The 19,159-nt window shown below is 40.6% G+C and overlaps 1 protein-coding gene across 2 annotated transcripts in view; it reads left to right on the top strand.

Moving 5' to 3' along the window:
* Window positions 1-9,921, top strand: part of IQGAP2 (IQ motif containing GTPase activating protein 2) — a 238,682-nt gene extending 228,761 nt beyond the window's left edge. Inside the window, exons 35-38 of one of the 2 annotated variants that reach the window (XM_034774640.1) lie at window positions 4,253-4,413; window positions 5,437-5,580; window positions 8,476-8,584; window positions 8,953-9,921. In XM_034774640.1, coding sequence (XP_034630531.1) covers window positions 4,253-4,413; window positions 5,437-5,580; window positions 8,476-8,584; window positions 8,953-9,066 — 528 coding nt within the window. In that variant the 3' untranslated portion in view covers window positions 9,067-9,921. The remainder of the gene's footprint in view (window positions 1-4,252; window positions 4,414-5,436; window positions 5,581-8,475; window positions 8,585-8,952) is intronic. The other variant, XM_034774641.1, reaches the window with a different exon arrangement.
* The last annotated feature ends 9,238 nt before the right edge of the window (window positions 9,922-19,159 follow it).

Genomic DNA, 19,159 nt, shown 5'->3' with positions numbered 1-19,159 from the left:
AGGTACCAAGCATCATGCCAAGGTTGTGAATTCCTTATGGCTAACCTAACCCAGGGTTCCTGGTGAAACTGGTATTCTACACAAATCCAGAACTACAAAGGGCACCCCAAAAGAGGAAGACTCTAAGAAATGGAATCTGTTCAGGTGCAAGTTTTATTCCTTTGCTTCAGTACAGCTCCATATAATGAACTATCAGGCCCTATTCACAAAATATAACTGTATTACATGAAGGATGAAGTTCTTCCTAACCAAGCTCCTACAGGACAGTAGGGAGGAACTGAAAGATGACATAAAGGAAGTTGCAGGGGACCCTTGTCACATTAACATTGCAACCAGATGGCCTTGTTGCTTCATCTAGGACCCATAGAAGAGGTATCACAAGAGTTCAGGGGAAAAGGCTTCTGCTCCCCATATTTTCTTCTTCTGCAGAGGAAAGGTGGTCTTTGTCCTATCCTAGACCTGAGTAAACAGAACAAATACATCCACCGCCTCAGTTTCAGGATGGTGATGCTTGCCACGGATCTCAGGGCCATGGTCCTTCAGATCCTGGGTCTCTTCAATGTCCTAGGCCTGAAATTGAACAATGAAAAGTCAACTTTATTGCTTCTGCATTCATCAGGGCAGTCTTGGATTTGACCTCAGCCAGGCTTTCCTGCCTTATTCCAGATTTCATACTATATGGGAACTCTGTGGGCTCCTCAATGACCATCCTCAGACTTTTAAGTGATATGGCAGCATTCACATAGGTCCACCCCTAATGCCAGGCTGTACCGGAGAGATTTTCAGGCATGGCTCAAGTCAGTTTATTGCCCTCAGATTCATCATCCAGACAAGCTGGTGTGCATCCCCGACAAAGTACTGCCATAAGCCAAGACTCCCTGTGCAGGGGAGTTCTTTTCTTTCTCCCTAGCCCTATCATGACTTTGGTAATGGATGGCTCAACTGTGGGTTGGGGAGTGCATCTAGGTTACACATAAATGTCCGCAAATTACATGCAGTATTCTGTGAATATTGGTAGTTCCTGATGCACATTTAGGGCAAGACTTTTCAGCGCCACCACAGCAGTGTTTTATGTGAACAAGCATGGGGGTGCCATGTCAGACAGCCTCTGTTAGGAGGCAGTCAAGTTGTGGAACTGGTGCATTCAGAACTTTGTCAATCTCAACGCATCACACCTGCCAGGCTGGCCTGGCAATTAGCCTGGGCAAGTCTTTCAATTTGAAACACTAATGGTCGCTCAACACAAGCATTCTAATTGGTGTGTTCTCTCCATACATCTGTTTGCAACTCGAAGGAACAGGAAGTATTCCTTCTTCTGTTCTAGGGTGGATCACAGCCCAGGGTCAATATCAGACGCTTTCCTGTTTCTGAGAAACAAAGAGCTCCTCTGTGCTTACCTGCCAATACCCCTTATTCCCAGGGTCATTCTCAAGCTCAATCAAGATCAGGGCAGTATTATTCTTATAACTCCAGCCTGGCTGAGACAGACATGGTATTCAAACCTCTGCAAATTGTTCACTCATAAACCTTCATTGCCAGTAACCTGAGACCTCCTGACACACAGCCATGGGTGGATGCTGCACCCAGACTTGTAAGTGCTGCACCTTACGGCATGGTTGAATGCAGAAAAGGCACATTGCTCAGTTGCAGTCTAGAATGTGCTCCTTAATAGCAGAAAGCCATCCAAAAAAGCTATTTAGTTGAGTTAATGAAAATGTTTTTTCCATCTCAGCAGCCTCTGGTAATGTGGCCCTGACTCAGATGAAGATTTAATCAATTCTGGACTATCTTTTGCTCCTTAAGGAGTCAGGGCTAGCTCTTAGCTCTATTAGGGTGTCTCTAGTGGTCATCTCAGCATTTCAGCCTCACATAGATGGAAAGACGGTCTTTGCTCACCCAATCACTACCAGGTTCCTGAATGGTGTGAATGTTTGTCAGAGCCGCAACATTTTCCTGGCTTTAAATCTGATGGTGTCTGTGCTTATGGACCCTCCTTTTGAGCCTTTACCATTGTGCTTGTTTATACACCTGGCAGCAAAGGTAATCACCTTAGCAGCCATTATCTCTTCCAGTAGGGTGGGAGATCTGAGTGCATTGGTCATGAATCCACCCTACAGTGTTCTACAAAGACAAGGTTCAGCTGAGACGACACCACAGATTCCTCTTGAAGATGGTGTCCAATTTTAAGTTGAATTAGTCTACCTGCCTACCAGGTTTCTTCCCAAAATTGCGTATCCATAAGGAGGAAGAGCAGCTCCAAACCATGGACATTCGCACATTGGTGTTTTTTAGCTAGGTAGGACAAAGCCTTTTTGGGGGTGTCTTTCCAGTTTTTCATCTTATGCGGAATGTATGAGAGGCCACCCGATGACAACTCTCACAGGCTCTCAAAAATAGATCACCAGCTGCATTACAATGTGTTGTGCTGCCAAAGGAGTAATGTCTCCTGACAAACTCTCAGTGCACTAGACCAGAGCTCGTTCGACCTCAGCAGCATTTGTGGCACATGTCCCAGTTATGGACCTCTGTAGAGCAGCAAAGTGGTCTTTTGTAGTTATACATTTGCCAGGCATAACTCAGTCTGCTGCATCACAGGAGAATGCAAATGTTGGGAAAGTGGTCCTACAGACCCTCTTCCAATGAGACTTTGTGCCCTGCCTCCTGGAGTATCAGCTTGGGAGTTGCCAATAGTATAATGGACATATGTAAGCACTCAGAAGACAAAATGGTTACTCACCTTCTCATAACTGTTGTTCTTTGAGATGTGTTGCATATGTCCATTATACAACCCACCTTCCTTCCCTGATGCTTCAGCCTTTATATCCTGGCTTTGGAGCATGAAGAGTTTAGCAGTGGGTGGGGCCTTTATGGATACTGCTGGGGAAAACACTCCAGCACCAGTGCATGTACATCTACAGTATAATGGACCTATGCAATATATATTGAAGAACAGTGATGAGAAATCCTGCATGTTGTTAGGGGGGTAAACTAGATCAGTGGTTCTCAACCTGTGGTCCATGGACCCCTCTGCAGGCTATCTCTAAGGAATCCACAGAAAGTTGTCATTACTATAGAACAGGGGTTTTCAACCTGTGGTCCGTGGGCCCCAGAGGTCTGCAGACTGGCTAAAATGCCCAAAAGGGTCTGCCCCTCCATTCAAAAATGTTTAGGGGCCCACAAATGAAAAAATGGCCCTTGTGGTCCCTTCTAACCCTGTAATTCTATGCAAAGGTGAGTAATAGTCTTTTTTTTCAAGATGTAGTCCGTGTGGGTCCTATGACCAGCTCTCAAACTCAGCTTTGAGTCCTTAGCAACCCAGCCTTTTGCTTGTGGGGCCCTGAGGAAGATTGTGGCTGTTCTGCCCTTTATGCCCTTGCATGGGAGCATGAGGAAGCACAGAACATGTGTGGCCTCAGGCACTGCTAATCAAGACTCCAATTGTACACACAAGAGACATGCGCATCTACAGTGGGATCCACACTAACTACAACATCTTGAAGAACCACAGTTATTATAAGTAACAGTTTTTATTGTGTTTTAAAGACCTAAAAATAATCATCACATGAATAGATAAGTCCTTTATATTCTGCAGTGTCCTAGAACGGAGTTAGAACTGTCAATGGCTTTTCACCCTATCCCAAATATTTGTCTGATTCTTAAAATCTGACCTATTTACTTGGTCCTCACCACTGTTTGTAAATTATATACACTGGAGTGAAGAAGCTGACTAAGTCTCTACCTGTAGCATCAGTGTATTGGAAGAAATAACATACCATTCAAAATAAAGGTTTTATAGATTTTCTTAACTAGTTTTCTTGACTTCTTTGGGTCCTCAAATAAGTCAATGGTCATCGAATAATGGTTTATTTGCTGAAACATGGACTCTCTCTTCAGCATAATAGGCAGAAATAATTATAAATGATAAAAGAAATATGCTTTTATAAGCAGATGACTAAATTGCACATAAATGGGTTAGGGATGTCATTATCCATTTGGCACAACTAAATGCTATTCTTTGTACTCATAGGATTTGTATCTGCACTTTAAAAAAACCACTTCTGGGAAATATGAGCAAGTGCAATATTATAATTCATGTTTTTCCCCAGTAAATGAGTGAGCAATAAGTTACTATTCAGTCATAGAAGTATTGAACAGATTTTGATGGTGGTTTGTGAGGAAATAACTTTATTTTAAAAATTCAAATCAATTTATTATTCAATAAAACAATTCAATTGAAAACTTTTTACCTTAGGACATCCGAAATCAAAGAAGATACCGACATCATCGAAAAGCTGAATTAGTGAAACTCCAACAGACTCTGTCTGCACTTCAATCCAAGACAGCATTTTATGAAGATCAAGTAAATTATTACAACACCTATATAAAAACCTGTTTAGACAACTTAACAAGAAAGTGAGTTGAAAGATTTCTTTTTAATGTCTAAAGAGAGTTCCAAATGCCATTGATGTAAGTGGAGGGCTTCACCTTTTATTTGAAAATTTCAGTATAATTCACATGTAAAAAGTGAACCAGAGTTGTCACTAACTGTTGAATAACTTCACAGCGAAAAGGAGACAGTGATAATAAATTTCTTTGAAGCCTCCTTTTAAAAAGCCTTTATATTAAAAAAAAAAAAAAAAAAAAAAGTCTGACAGGTATGTTTTCAATTTATTGGTCTTAAATTGGAAAGTTTAATTGGAGTTTACCAGTGGGAGTACGCATGTGCAAGCTCCATGTGCAACATTGCATTGGGGCATCACTATTATTTTCCTTCTCACTCTGAGGCAACTTGCTTGAAGGTGGAGGGATATAGAATAGTACTAACTTTTTAAAATATTTCTTTGCTAAAATATGCTTTGTGATGCAAGTATTTGACACTTGTCTGGGATGATCTGCATAACTCACTCCTGGATTACTGCATTACTCTTGAGATAAAGCCACAACTAAGAGTACACAATGTAAAGTTTTATTGACATAAGTTGTGGGTTCTTTAAGGGAGAAGGACTTCGGGTTTTTTTGTTTTTAAAAGAAAGAAAATCTGTCACTTCTATCACTTTACATCTTACTATAAGTTAAATATAACTAGCTGCTAAAATTTAAGTTTTCAGCAGCTGAAAATCTTTACAAAAATATGTAGATTATTCAGACAAAATGTCTCCTGTTTTTTCTGTCTAATAGTAATTCCAGTAATGCTCAGATCTGTTCCTTTTCTTTTTTCCTCCAGTTTGTTTCTTTCTATTGTTAAATTTTTATTTTTTTATGTGAAAGTTGGTTACAGTTAACGAGAGCCTTCAGAAGAACACACAGGAGTGAAGGAAGAACTAAACTCTTTGTTAGCCGTTCCTTTGCTAAGAACTATGGAGAAGAGGAAAGAAATAAGTCTGAAGGAGAAATGTGTTTGGTGGTGGATTAACCACAAACTTTTCTCTTCTACAGAAATTCTCGGAGGTCAATTAAATTAGATGGAAAAGTAGAAGAGAAGGGAAGCAAAAAACTTAAGCACACATCACTAAAGTACACAGCAGCAAGACTACATGAAAAAGGTGTCATTCTAGAAATTGAAGATCTTCAAACCAACCAGTGAGTATGATGTTAAACCTGCTCAGAACCAAGGAAATTGACAACTCTTTAACTAATCATTGTTTTGGTAAAAGTTCAGAAATGTCAGCATTCTTCTTTCCTCACATTACTGTAGAGATTTTTATACATTAGGAAGGGAAATTACAGTTGCATATCCTAATTAACTTTCTCCCTGTTGTCTTTGTAGTTTGCTACTTAATTACTTTCTTTTTTAAGAATAGGCACCATATTATTGCAACATTATAGCAAACTTCTAGATGTTCCATTTAAAGTAATTTAATAAGTGCTGATACAGCTGACTTGCTGAGCAGCTATTGCCTTTTCATCCACTGAGCAATCACTTTAATAAACTTTTGAGTAAAGCAGGCATTATGCTGAAATTGCCATTAGTGAAAATAATTCAGTTTTGAAGCTTCTGAATCCTGACTTCTCCCTCCTCCTGAGACACTTGGGCTTCAGCTCTCTTCCTGCAAATACCAGAGAGAGGTCACACGTGACTTCTCTGTGCTTCCTTCCACCCTTATCCCAGATTCTCTGCTTTTGGCAGTGCAAACAGAATTGGTTGTTGAAGTCTTCTGCATTATCCAATATCCTAGGTTTCATAACTCTGGGACACCTGCAAGCAAAATATCTCCCCTTTCTCTCATGCTTTCTCCCTTAGAGGACCAAAAAATTTTCAGGGTGTTTTTTGTCATTCCCGCCCTCCAAAACAGGACAACCTGCGGAGTTCTATCATACTGAACAAACTGAAAATCAAGGAGTGCTTCATGTGTGAGGAGACCTTTTTCAGAAGCTATAGAAAAGACAGCTCTGTCACACTTTTCAAAGGTTCATGGACCTTTGTTCTTCTAAAGAAAACTATGCAGCATTTCAATGACATGTTGAGGTCCCTGCATTCTTCTTCACGCACTAGTCAAGACTCCTCTAGAGACATTTCAGCAAGGATGGGTCAGTTCACATTGGTGGTGAGGCTTGTTAGAGCCCCCATGGTACTAATCAGGGATTCTTTGATGGAAATTGAGGGGGGGCTCATTAATTTAACACCTCTCACAATCAACTGGTCCGGTCTATTTAAAAAAAAAATTCCAGAGTTCCTTCCCGTTCACTTAAGTGAGTTATTGTCAAGAGCAAGGAGTCTGGTATATTTTCCAACTAGCCTTCTTTAAAGAGGAGAATCCAGTCCCTTAGGAGGATGCTTCTTTGCATTTCCTTTCTAATAACCTATTCAAGGATGAGAAGCGCAAAAGCTCAACCCTCCCTCCTTCCCTTCACATGAGCTACACATCAAAAGCCCCAAGTGCAATGGGAGAGTGGGCCCCCAATCCGAATGAAACTTCATTCCCAAAGGCAAAATGAATATATATATTTTTAAAGAAGCCAAACACCAGAAAATACAAAGGACAGAGTACCCTAGATCTTCATCTTCCATGAGCTCCAGTTTCTCTTCCAAAGAAGGAGCTTTGTTTGGAGAACTCCTGGCTTTGTGAAAAACCCAAACTTAAAGCAGCATGAGAAGTTCTTTCCTTCAGGCATGTTTGAAACCATGGAGAGGAAGGTTGAAGACACCATCAAGATGTAGCCAGAGAAAGCCTTACTAAGCTAAAACTAAGGACAGCTATTACTCATCCAAAACAGAGAACTTTCCATCTCCCTACTACGTTGCTCCAGTGAAGTAATTGGGGAAGGAGTGGCAAACACCCAACAAAAGGGGAAAAGGCTATTTAAGTCCTGAAATTCTACCTGGTTCTAGCACCTTAACAATGTTTTCTAGCTCCCCTGAGGCTGATGTAGCAGTAATATCCCTGGCAAAGGACATGGTGTCTTAGCATCTCTTCCTAAGGGAAGGATATCTTATCAAATGCCCTGGTAGATGGAAAGATAGAGGCCACTCTCAGAAGGGACTTCAAAGACTCATGCATTTTCAGAGCCTCACTGATAGCCACCTGATACGCTAGGACCCAAGTGTCCTGGTACATAAAGCTAAAAAGACCTTTTCCCTAAAGATGAAATGTGTTCTTGGCTCTACTTCATATTACACATACTAAGTTAAAGATCAGCAGTAGTCCAAGCTGCTTAGGCTCTTAAAAAGCTGAACAGATCAGAGACGAGAGATCAGTTCAGGAAGGGGACACTAACAGGGACAGAGGGAGGTAAAGGGCAGTGGGCACAATTTTGTTAAGCAGTTAGATTTGTATGGGATCCTGGAGAGAGACTGAGGTTTTGAGACAGAAGCTTCTGGGGACAGAGGAACGGGACTCTACAATACAGGTTGCTGCCTGTGTGCCATTTGTTACCTCTTCCCTTTAAGGAAACAGAACTTGTGTGTACATTTTGTAAATAAATTACCCTATAGCCATGTCTACACTGCAGACTTCGGCTGGCATAGCATTGTTAGTCAGGGGTGTGTGATCCCTTACTGATACAGCTATGCTAGCAGAAGCCCCTATTGTAGAAGCAGTTGTACTACCAAAACTGTTCCTTTACTGGTATGCTTGTTCTACTTATGGGAGGTGGTTTTAGTATACGAGTACAAAGCACAGCTTTGCCAGGGTTCCTGAATTCACACCAGGAGCACTCTGCTGGTATCATATGCTTGTATTCCTATACTGTAAAGCACAGAGTGTAAATATAGCCTAAGAAAATACCCAACTCTGCGCTACTGATTTCTGTTCCAAACCAGAAACTGCCCTGCAGTCTCCTAGATTCTGCTACTGTTGGGCACAGGCGCAGTAGTAATATCTATGGTTTCAAATTATGTACTTGTCATGAGTGCATACTGTGTTTAGGAAAATACTAGTGCTTTTAGTACAAATCTTGTTTTCATGGCTTTCTCTATTGTTTCTTGATCATGTGAAATTGTGTGGCATACATTTATACATCCAATTTTTTTTTAAGGTTTAAAAATGTTATGTTTGATATCACACCTGGTGAAGAAATGGGTGACTTTGAAATCAAAGCAAAATTCTTGGGTGTTCAGATGGAAAAAGTGGAACTCCATTTCCAGGTAAAGTTTAAATTTGCTTTATTGGACCTAAATAAACTTGTATTTAAGCTAAAAATCTACCCTTTCTGATTTTTCATAAACTATTGGAGCAGTATAGTATAATGGGTGGAATGTAACAGTGTTACTGAGGTAGGATATTAAGATCAGGCTGAGATTGGGTATGCAGAGGGGGATAATTTTAGTTTATATGTATGACAGTACAGTAAGTGTGTCAAAAATTAGTTACTAAATGTCACTTCAGCTGTGAAGCATCTAGAGCTTGAGGCTCTAGACTTGTAAATAAATACCACAATTGTTTTTATTTTTCAAATTGGGAATCCTAAAGTGTGAACCCAAGCCAAGGCTAACTTTTTTTTTCTTAACTGTAGGATTTGCTTCAGATGCAGTATGAAGGTGTAGCTGTAATGAAAATGTTTGATAAAGCTAAAGTGAATGTAAACCTGCTCATATTCCTGTTGAACAAGAAATTCTATGGCAAATGAAGATGGCAGATATTGTGGACTTTGCATCAAATCAGTAGGAATGTCTGTTCAGTATTTTTGCTTTTAAACATTTGTTTGCGGTTGCTATCATTGGACATTGTTTTTGATGTCAAAAAAAGACCAAACTGTTCAGAAGAATATACTTACGTGCCTTTTTCATCATTTGATACTGCAGTAGTAAATTAGAAAATAGATTAATTTAAACATTTCCAGATTTCACTGTGGTGTTGGAACTTTGATTGGAAAGTATGTCATTATTTAGTGACACTCAGCTATTTCGGGGCCAGAGGGGAGGGCTGGTTTTTAAAGTAGGCAGAAAATAAATTTAGTTCAATGACCTAAATATAGACACTTCTTCCTATGAAAACATTTATATTTTTAAATGATCCAAGTTACATAATATAGTTATTAGACTTTTGAAGTATTCTCTGAAAGAAATCCTAATTTGTTTCTAAGGGATATTTTTGGCAAATAGTTAAATGCTAAGCCTGTTTTTTGGCAGTTGTCAATTGTAAAGCAAACACCTGTGCAATTTGAAATAAAATTTTGTAGGTAATTATAAAGTTACAATAACATTTACTTGTACAAAATATATTTTGTGATTTATTCCTACTAAATAAAAATGCACTACTGTCTCGGGTAAGTAAAACTTTCTACTCACAGCCTTTTAATTTAAGGGGCAAGCTGAATATTGATCGGTAGGTTTTTGGGTTTTTTTTTAATTACTTGAGGTATTTGAATACTTAAGTTGCGCCTGTCTGTCTTTTGTACGAAAATAAATAAAATCAGTAAATAAATGCAATAAAATCAGTTTTTAAATGTATTCTTTGGAGATTGTTCTATGTAAAATAAATGTTACTTAATTATGCTGGTTTGGTTTCTAAATCATTTTCACCCTTTATTACTGTAACAGTCCACATGGTGAGAGAGAATTCTGTGGCCCAACTTCTCTCCCCATTCATTACTCATGGGCTAATACCCTCCACCTGTGGCATTTGGAAGTTGTCCAGTGTTGTTGCTGGAGCCTCTAGGACTAAACTCTGCCCTTCAGTTCAGGCAACCAGATTTTCTGCCTCTGGCAGTGAAACCAGTTTGACAGTTCAGTTTCTCCCAATCGTTTTGATTTTAAAAGCTTTTATCGTTATTCGTTTTTGTGTAGTGGCAACTTCGCCTCCTTCTCCCCTGGATCAGGTAAATAGCAGTGTTGTGGCTTCAACCACCTGGATCTGCCACTACAGCCACTCCCTGCAGGACTACTCTGTCCCCCACTCCGGTATAGCAGATCTATCCTGCAAATACCTGGCTTAAATCTAGACAATGTTCCCTACATGAGGCTCTAAGAGGGTGAATTATGCCCTGCCTGTTCCCAGCCAGCTAACCCTTGCACTGCCAGGATACGAAGCTCAGAGTCAAACCAGCATGTTGGGTTCCCAGCCTGCCCCAAGGAGCCTTAGTGCCAATGCAGAAAAATCTGATCAGGAGTTCCTGAGCTTTCAAGGAAAGAGTCTAAGGATGAGGAGGAAGCTATCCAGCTTGCTCAGGGAGTAAATCCTGCAACAGACCTAGGTGGAGAGGGGAGGAGCCCTGAAAGGATCCAGAGTTGTCATTCCTATCACCATTTCCTCCCCACATCAACATACTGAAGTGGGTCCTCTACTTGCTTACTTGTTTGATGGCTTTGTTTACCTTGCATGTAAATATCCTTTTCATTGACTTTGGTCTTGTTTAATTTTCACTGGAGACATAGTCAACCTGGCAAAATTGTCTAGGATAGGCTGGGCTTAGGCACTGCCTGCCAAACACATTTTAGGAACATATTTCCAGCACCTGTCTATAATCTTTATACACTGCCAGTACATACAGCACGCAATAATATTAATACCAGCATCTTACCAATTTGTATACATCTTATATGACAACTGTTAGCTACAAATACTGACAACAGTGAGTTTGGGTGATGTGTGTGTCAGGCCTAATGAAAGGTATGGTATGATATGCCCTCTACCAGTTAACATTGATGGGCTTCCCATGTCACACAAGGGTACCCATGAAGGGATTATTACTCTGGCAGAGGGAGAAATCTGGAGCAGAAGCTTCCCAAGGAAATCAAGATGAATTTTCCTCAAAATCAACAAAATCCTCAGCATGACACAGACAAAAAGAGCATTTGTGTATGGGAGTTCACAACTCCTGTACAAGACTTCTTCTGGTCTAGCCTCCGCACCTAGAACTGTAAGTGTCTGGTTGCATGTTGTGCACCTATAACTATGCACATACAACATGCCAATCATACCCCTTCTGGAGAAACAGACACATTCATAAATACAGGTGCTGGAAAAGATACATCGCCACCAGTTCTTCAGAATCAAGAGGAGCTTTTGATCTCAATGCAACCATAGCAGTAAAGATTTGCAAAGACCCAAAACTTCATTGCATCAATTATTTCCTATGGGGTCATCAGTAACCAATTATTTACAATGTCTAGAATTGCTGGTGCTATGCATCAGATTCAGACCCTGAGTGGCTGAAATTTCTTCTGATGACATAAGATCATGCACTTGACACAATGCAAAATTAGTTGTCATTCTCATATAACATTCAACTGCCCCTTTGTGGGCAGGTAAGTACAAACAACATATTGAAAGCCAGCCCAACTTTCACGCTAGACCCTTGCATGCTCACTATGGATGCAAGCATCCTTGGAAGACAAATTTCCAAAATCTCTCTGTACACATCCTTTTAGTTCATTTCAATACCTCTATCAGGGAAAACAAGCAAAACCCGCAAACGTGGTCAAAGGGGATTGAACTAGTTGTCCATGTAATCCAGTATCCTCTCTGTGACTGTGAATAGTACCAGTTGCAGCAGTAGAAGGTACAAGAAATCATGTAGTGGGCAGTTACAGTACTCACGGAGGAAGTCTTCTACCTCCTGTTAGAAGTTGACTTGACTTATGATTTGAGGCATGAGTGGTTTTTATATCCCTTCCAAAACCAGGGAGTAACCACAGGTCAAAGTTTCTCTGTAACAATGGAAATAATGTCTTGGCTAGAGAAGACTCTGCTATCTTTCAATACAGTTCACTTAAAGGATAAAGAAAAGGGAGAGTTTTGGTTCTCCTAGTTCTCCACTGGCCCCCTCTGGACTTGTTATATGGCTAAGAAGCCCACGTTACACTTACAGAAAACACCAGACCTCTTGAGAGAGGGACTCCTTCATTTGGACTGGGAACACTTACAGTTAACAGCCTGGATATCAGAAGAGAAGTGTAGTTCAGCATGAATTCTCCATAACTTCTGATACAGCTTGGTATCCGGACACAACTCAACCAGGATATTTTGTTCATTGATCTAGTCAAATTTACATTTCTGGTGTGAAGGAAAACCAAAAGCTCTTTGGGGCAGGGACTGCCTCTTTTGTTTGTGTAGTGCCCAGCCCAAGAGCCCTAACCTCCAGATGCTATGTCATTATAATCCCAAAGGTCTGGTGATCTCAGTTACATATGGGTTTCTCCAGGAGAAATGGTTGAGTCCTACAACCAAACACCCTAGAAAACATGGGTACCAGTCAGAACAGCTCTTTACAGACAGACACATTAGGTCCTCCAGTAGAGTACTGGGTGCCAAGTTTAATCACGATGACAAATTAGATAACCCTGTGGCTGGCCTTTCTAGTTGCCTTTACCTCCAACTGGCATGTTATGGAAGTAGTTCCTATGGTCGTACAAGAACCACACACTTCCTTTGTCAAACAGAAAAGGTTATTTTTATAGCTCCAGAAACCTCTCTGTTCAAGGTAAGCTCCTCTTTCCACAGTTTTTGGCAAATAGTTCTCCCATCATTTTGTTCTAATCCTTGGGAGGTTGTGGCATAAATGGGCATTCCTAGAGCTCTAAAGCTATATCTCAAGCATATCAAGTACTTATGTCAATTTGTATTTTGTTCATCTCATTCTATGCAAAATGCCAAGGCCTTAGGACATCAAGGTTGCTGCAGATAAGAGATGAAAAATTCTGCATGCTAGGTATCTGGGAAACTATTCACAGAAGTCCCCAGAGGCACTGAGGGAGAAGTATTGACCTCATCTGAGGAAGACTTGCAAAATAAATTTCCGTCCCTCTTCAATGGTATCTTTTGGTGAGCAGGTGCTACTGGGTTGGTGCCCACATTACTGCTTCATTTATAAAGCTTTTACTCTCTATATGGGGGAACTTCCATTCCTGCCCATTATTCTACTAGAATAATTTAATCTCTACTTATCCTTCCCCTCCCTAGTTTGAGGATTCACTGCTCACTACTTCCCATGAGTAATGAATGAGGAGAGAAGCTGCATAATAGAATGAGAAATTTCTTACTTGATCATTTAATTTCTGTTAGCAGCTTGTCTCGGAATTCAACCCACCCTATTAGTCTGGTAAACGACCAGAATATAAACTGAAATTTTTCTGTCAAGGGACACTTAGACATAATGTCTTAAAGTTAATTTAATAGTAATAAGTTAGATCAAGTTGTCTTAATGCTAATGATTAGTTGCTGGAATGTTTCTACAGTTCTGGAAGAACTCTCCTGATGGGCGGAAGTTAGTCCTGGAGCCTCTGGCAACAACACTGGACCACCTTTGAATTCCACAGGTGGGGGCCAGTAGCCCATGAATGAGTGAGGAGAAAAGCTGCTAACAGAGAAAATTATCAGGTAGGAAACGTCCCATTCTCTTCAATGGTTTTACAAAGCTGATAAGTCCACTGTGACCTGAAACCTCTCATTATCTTTTTTCCCAAAGCAACAGATGAACACTGATAACTTTCATGTGATTATTATTTTACTGGTAAATGACTACATTTAAAGAGGGAGAGCATTCATCCAGTGGATAGTTATAAATACAGTGGGCACAACAATTTTTAATAATACTTTTTTGAACATGACAAAGGCTTAAAAGGATGGATGGACAGACAATGAAGTTCTGTGGAATTACTAGATCCAGCAAATATTCATTTTCGAGAGTGAATTAAAAAAAGCAGATGATATCGGGGTATCCTGACTGTCACACTGTTTGGAGTGGCTCTTGAGTGAGTGCACCAACCTCAGGATAGACTGTCAAAAAGCAGGGCAGACACCCCAAACTGGTGCTTTGCTCTATAATTAGATTTCACCAACCTAGTAACAAATGTGAACTCCTGGAGTGCAATAAAAGTCTTACGATGGAGTCACAGACAGACTGGAATGCCCCAGGGGACTATCTTGTCACCCAGGCAAGCTGGACTTCGTGATAAATGGTCACTTACACCAAAGATCACAAAATATTCAGGTTGCTCCTAGTCCCAAGGGACCAGCACTTATCCAAGGTCCATTTATATCTTAGCTCTCACACCAAAGACAATGCTTGTAGCCTATCCTGTAGTAAACTAAAGATTTATAAACTAGGGAAAACAAATAAGTTATTTACAGGTTAAAGCAGGCAACATATATACACACATGAGTTACAGCCTATGGTTCCAAAAGGTGCCAGAGAGATGTAGTAATCCATCAACACTGAATGTCTTTTAGGGCTAACCTAGGTTGATCCTGGGGATCTCTGCTTTTATTTCCTAGCTTCAGCCCTGTGACAGTCCAAAAAGCAAAGAGAGGAAGAATATTCATCCACAATTCAAACTGATGGGATGCGCTTTCTTGCATGTAGCACCTTCAGGGGTGTAAGAGTCTTTGCATCACGATGTTTCACAATGTTCCATTAGTCTTGACAGTCCTCCTTGATGGGCAGGGGAACCAGTCCTTCCTGGGTTAACAGGTTCAGAGCAGGCATTTTTACAGTTATAAAGCAAAACTTTATAGCTCGGGATACAGACTTTAAAAGTAAGTTTCATGCATGTGTAACACTGACAGACACTGATCATCGGAATTGAACCTGGGACCTCTGGAAATTAAAGCATGAGCCTCTACCGCATGAGCTAAAAGCCAACTGGCTGTTAGCTAAGGATGTAAAGCAGACTCATTTTCTCTCTCTCTCTCTCTCTCTCTCTCTCTGTGGTCTTGGTGCCACTAGATGGGGGACAACACCACACCCAGAAGGTGTGTGGATTACACATGCAGCAACTTACAAGCATTTTTTTAGAGTCTAAACACTTCCATATAACAACACCTGCCTTGAACAATACTAACGTACAGGTGACCTGGTCTGGTTTCCAGCTATAAATTTGTCAGTGCTCAGCTAATGCCTACATCTTTGGCAAGAGCTGGCAGCTGGTCTACCAGTGTCACGCTGACTACTTTATATAACGAGTCTTGGTGGTGCAGTTGACATACAGCAGGGGTGGGGAACCTTTTTTCTATCCGGGGCCACTGACCTACAGAAAAAAAATCAGTCACGGGCCCCATACAGCTCCACGGGGAAGAGCAGAGGCTCGGGGCTTCCCCATGGCTCTGAGGTGGGGCCAGAAATGAGGGGTTCAGGGTGCGGGAGCGGGCTCTGGGCTGGATCAGGGGGTTGGGGTCTGGGGTCTGAGAGGGAGTTAGGGTGCAGGGGGGGTTGAAGTGAGGCAGGTGGGGTTGAAGTGAGGCAGGTGGTTGTGGTGCAGGTAGGGGTGCAGGGCCTGGGAGGGAGTTAGGGTGCAGCAGGGGTTCCGACCTGGGATGGGGTTTGGGGTGTGGGCCCCGGCCAGGTGGCGCTTACCTGAGGCAGCTCCCAGTCAGCAGTGCAGCGGGGCTAAGGCAGGCTCCTTGACTGCCCTGGCTCCGTGCCGCTCCTGGAAGTGGCCAGCATGTCTGGCCCTGAGGCGGAGGGGCGGCCAGGGGGTACAAGGTTCCCTGCCAATGGGAGCTGCGGAGCCGGCGCTGGGGGCAGGGGTAGCATGCAGAACTTCTCTGATCACCCCTCTGCCCGGGAGTTGCCGGGGGGAGGGGGAGGCAGCGCCCAGGCTTGGGCCTTCCAGTCCGCAGCACAGAGACTTGCCGCAAGCCAGATTACATTAAGCAGTGGGCTGGATCCAGGCCGGAGGTTGTCCACCCCTGACATACACTGTTATTACATAAGATTTAAAAATCAAATGGATAAATTTCAGTACTATAAAGTACACCACCATCACTTCTAGTTTTTCCTGTTAGTGTGTAAATCCCAGCTTTGACCTACCCGGTCTCTACAAACAAAATATTTCACAATATTTACTGTACACTTTTTCATAAGATTTAAATGCTTTGTTCTGACTTCCTGTTAACTTATTTACACCTACAAGTTAGAACATTTATAATGCTGACTTAATCCATAGTGTATTAATGTTCAGGAGAAACCACGTGATGGAGACTGAGTGAAATCCTGGCCTTTCTGAAGTCAATGGCAAAATTCCCATTGATTTAAATGGGGCCTAAAGACTATTCTACATAAATGTCTAAATCTAACTTAAAATGATAGATTTCAAATTGTTATGAGATTTTTTTATGTAACTTTCATTTAATGTATAGAGAATTCACCCAAACAAGCCCTTGTTGCTTGGATCTCTGAAGGAGACTAGATGAATCACTACACAATTGACTACAAGGAACAACTTTGCACTGCCTGGTGGATGGCACTAGCAGTCCTAAAAAGTGTAGTCCACTTCTAATATCTAATTATATATTTAACAGTTTAGAGTTTCCTCATCCTTTAAGTGAAGCACTCAATTCAAACAGAATTTCTTGGTCATTGTTCAACTTGAATTGATTTAATTTTCCAATCTGTTGCTTTTAAAATGGCTAGTTTCCCAAAACTAAAAATAATTATAAAAATTGACTGAGAGCAAAAATTTTAACCAGAAGTGTGGGGGAAAAGTGGAAGTTGTTTAGGAACACTTGATATTCAAAAGGCCATAACTCTTCAGTCACAAGAGTGCTCCTATGGCTATTTAAAAATAGAATAAAAAATAATCTTGGCTAAAAGGGAAGGTGAAAACAGTAATTATATATAAGTGGGGAAGGGGAGGTTGATGGCATTGACTATAATGTAGAAATTAAGAAGTGTAGACAACTGAAAAGGGAGGCTAAAGATATTGATAAAATATCTATGGTCAGTCAGGTTAGGGAATTTCTTAATACATTGAGATCAAAAAGAAATCCCTACACTGGGATAAGTCAGTTACTAAATGGAGATGGTAAAATTGTCAGTGCAGAAGTCTGCAATATCTGTTCTAGATTTGGAACAAAGCTGGATGATAGATGAGTCTCATGACAATGAAATATTTTTTATTAAGGCAATAATTAAGGACATTAAACAAAACTACAGTAACAGGCTTTTAAAACAGCAATCTGAATACTTGCACCAAGGAGTTCTAGAGGAGTTGACTAAAGATTTCTCTGGACAGTTAATGTATAATAAATAAACTGGGGAACTTCCAGCGCACTGATGAGCCAATATTTTAAAGGGAAAACAGGCTAACTTGGAAAATATATACACTAGTTAGCCTGTCATTGGTCCCAAGCAAAATAATGGAATGGCTGATATCGGACTCTATCAAAGAATTAAAGGACAGTATATAGTTAACACAAGTCAACATGGTTTTATAGAAAATGGCTCTTGTCAAACTAGATATTTTTCAAGACTACAAATCTGGTTGATAAAGGTAACTATGTAGTTGGTTTTCTATAAGGTATTTAACTTAATACCACATTATATTATCACTTACATAGCATTATGCAAAATCAGTATGATTCATTCAAGGAATTAAAAACAGGCTGATAAATTCCAAAACATAAGTAATGGGAAATAATCAATGAAGGCTCTTTCCAGTGAAGTCCTTCAAGGCCATTCAATATTTTTATCTATGACCCAAAATAAAATTATAAAATATTGCTGATAAAGTCTGACACACTGGTTGGTGGTATGGTAAGTAATGATGTGGATCATTTTATAATGTTGATGCAATCAAACATTCATTTTAAGATGGTGAAATGCAAAGTTATGCATCTAGTTACAAAGAATGTAGGACATTCTTATCAAATGGGGGATTGCCCCCATAAGTTGTGACTCTGAAAAGGACTTGGAGGTAATAGCTCTTTTTGCTACAGTGCAGTTGATTAACACAATCTTTGGATGTATAAAACAGAGTATCAAGTAGGAGGAGGGAAATATTCCCTCTGTAAGGCATAAGTGATACCTCTACTGGAGGACTGTTTATTTTTAATGTCCACACTTCAAATAATTTTGTAAATTCCTCCAACTTTTTTTTTTTTTTTTTTTAAGGTTTGGAAAACTCCTAAACAGCCATGGAGAGATCAATTTCTGTAATTTATCAAAAAGAAAATGTAAGAGGCTACCTGATCAATCTATAAGTACCTACATTGGCAGAAATTACCTGATTTCGGGGAATTCTTTGAACTTGCAGACTGACATCATGAGATCTAGTTGTTGGAAGACAAAGTTTTTAAAAAAATTCAAATGGCAAACAAGATGTAACTTTTTGTCAGGAAGGGTAATTAACCATTGGAACAAATTACCAAGGGAAGTGGCTAATACATCACTTGGGAGTATTTAAGATTGGATGTCTTTCTGAAAGATGCTGTAGCTCAGTCACAAGTTTTTGCATCTGATGTGGGTCATTTACGTTGCAAAGATGAATAATTTTCTCAATTGCAGGAATTACCGGGTGAAATTCTATGGCCTGTGTTATGTAGGAGGTTAGAAGATTATCAAGGCAGATCCTTCTAGCCTTAAAATCGATGACTTCTTGTTTTCTGGAAGGACTGTGAGACTCAGAGGCAGGTGGCCAGCAATAGGAGCAGATTTCAACTGGGTTAGAGGCAGAGTAATCATAGCTGCATAGGTATGGCATTGAGGATGCTTTAGCCACAGCTATTGCTGGTGGCTTACCATGGAAAGCTGGCTGGATCACCTACACCTCTAGCTAATGTGCTTAGATTGTATATGGCGAAGGACAGAGCTACACGTCCTCTGTAAATGGCTGACACTTGAGTCCATGTTGTCTTACTAGTTCACCTAGTGGCAGCATGCAGATGTTGAATAGGACCAAAGAAATAATTGATCCTTTGTGTGTCTTCACAAGTGAGGGATCTAGCAGCAGATGTTCAGTTTCCCATCACTATTGCTTGGGTACATCCTTCCCTGAGGCACT

The sequence above is a fragment of the Trachemys scripta genome, chromosome 6, assembly GCF_013100865.1.
Source record: "Trachemys scripta elegans isolate TJP31775 chromosome 6, CAS_Tse_1.0, whole genome shotgun sequence".
NCBI lineage: Eukaryota > Metazoa > Chordata > Testudines > Emydidae > Trachemys > Trachemys scripta.
The sequence above is the reverse complement of the archived record's forward strand: the minus strand, read 5'-3'. Positions and strand labels throughout refer to the sequence as shown.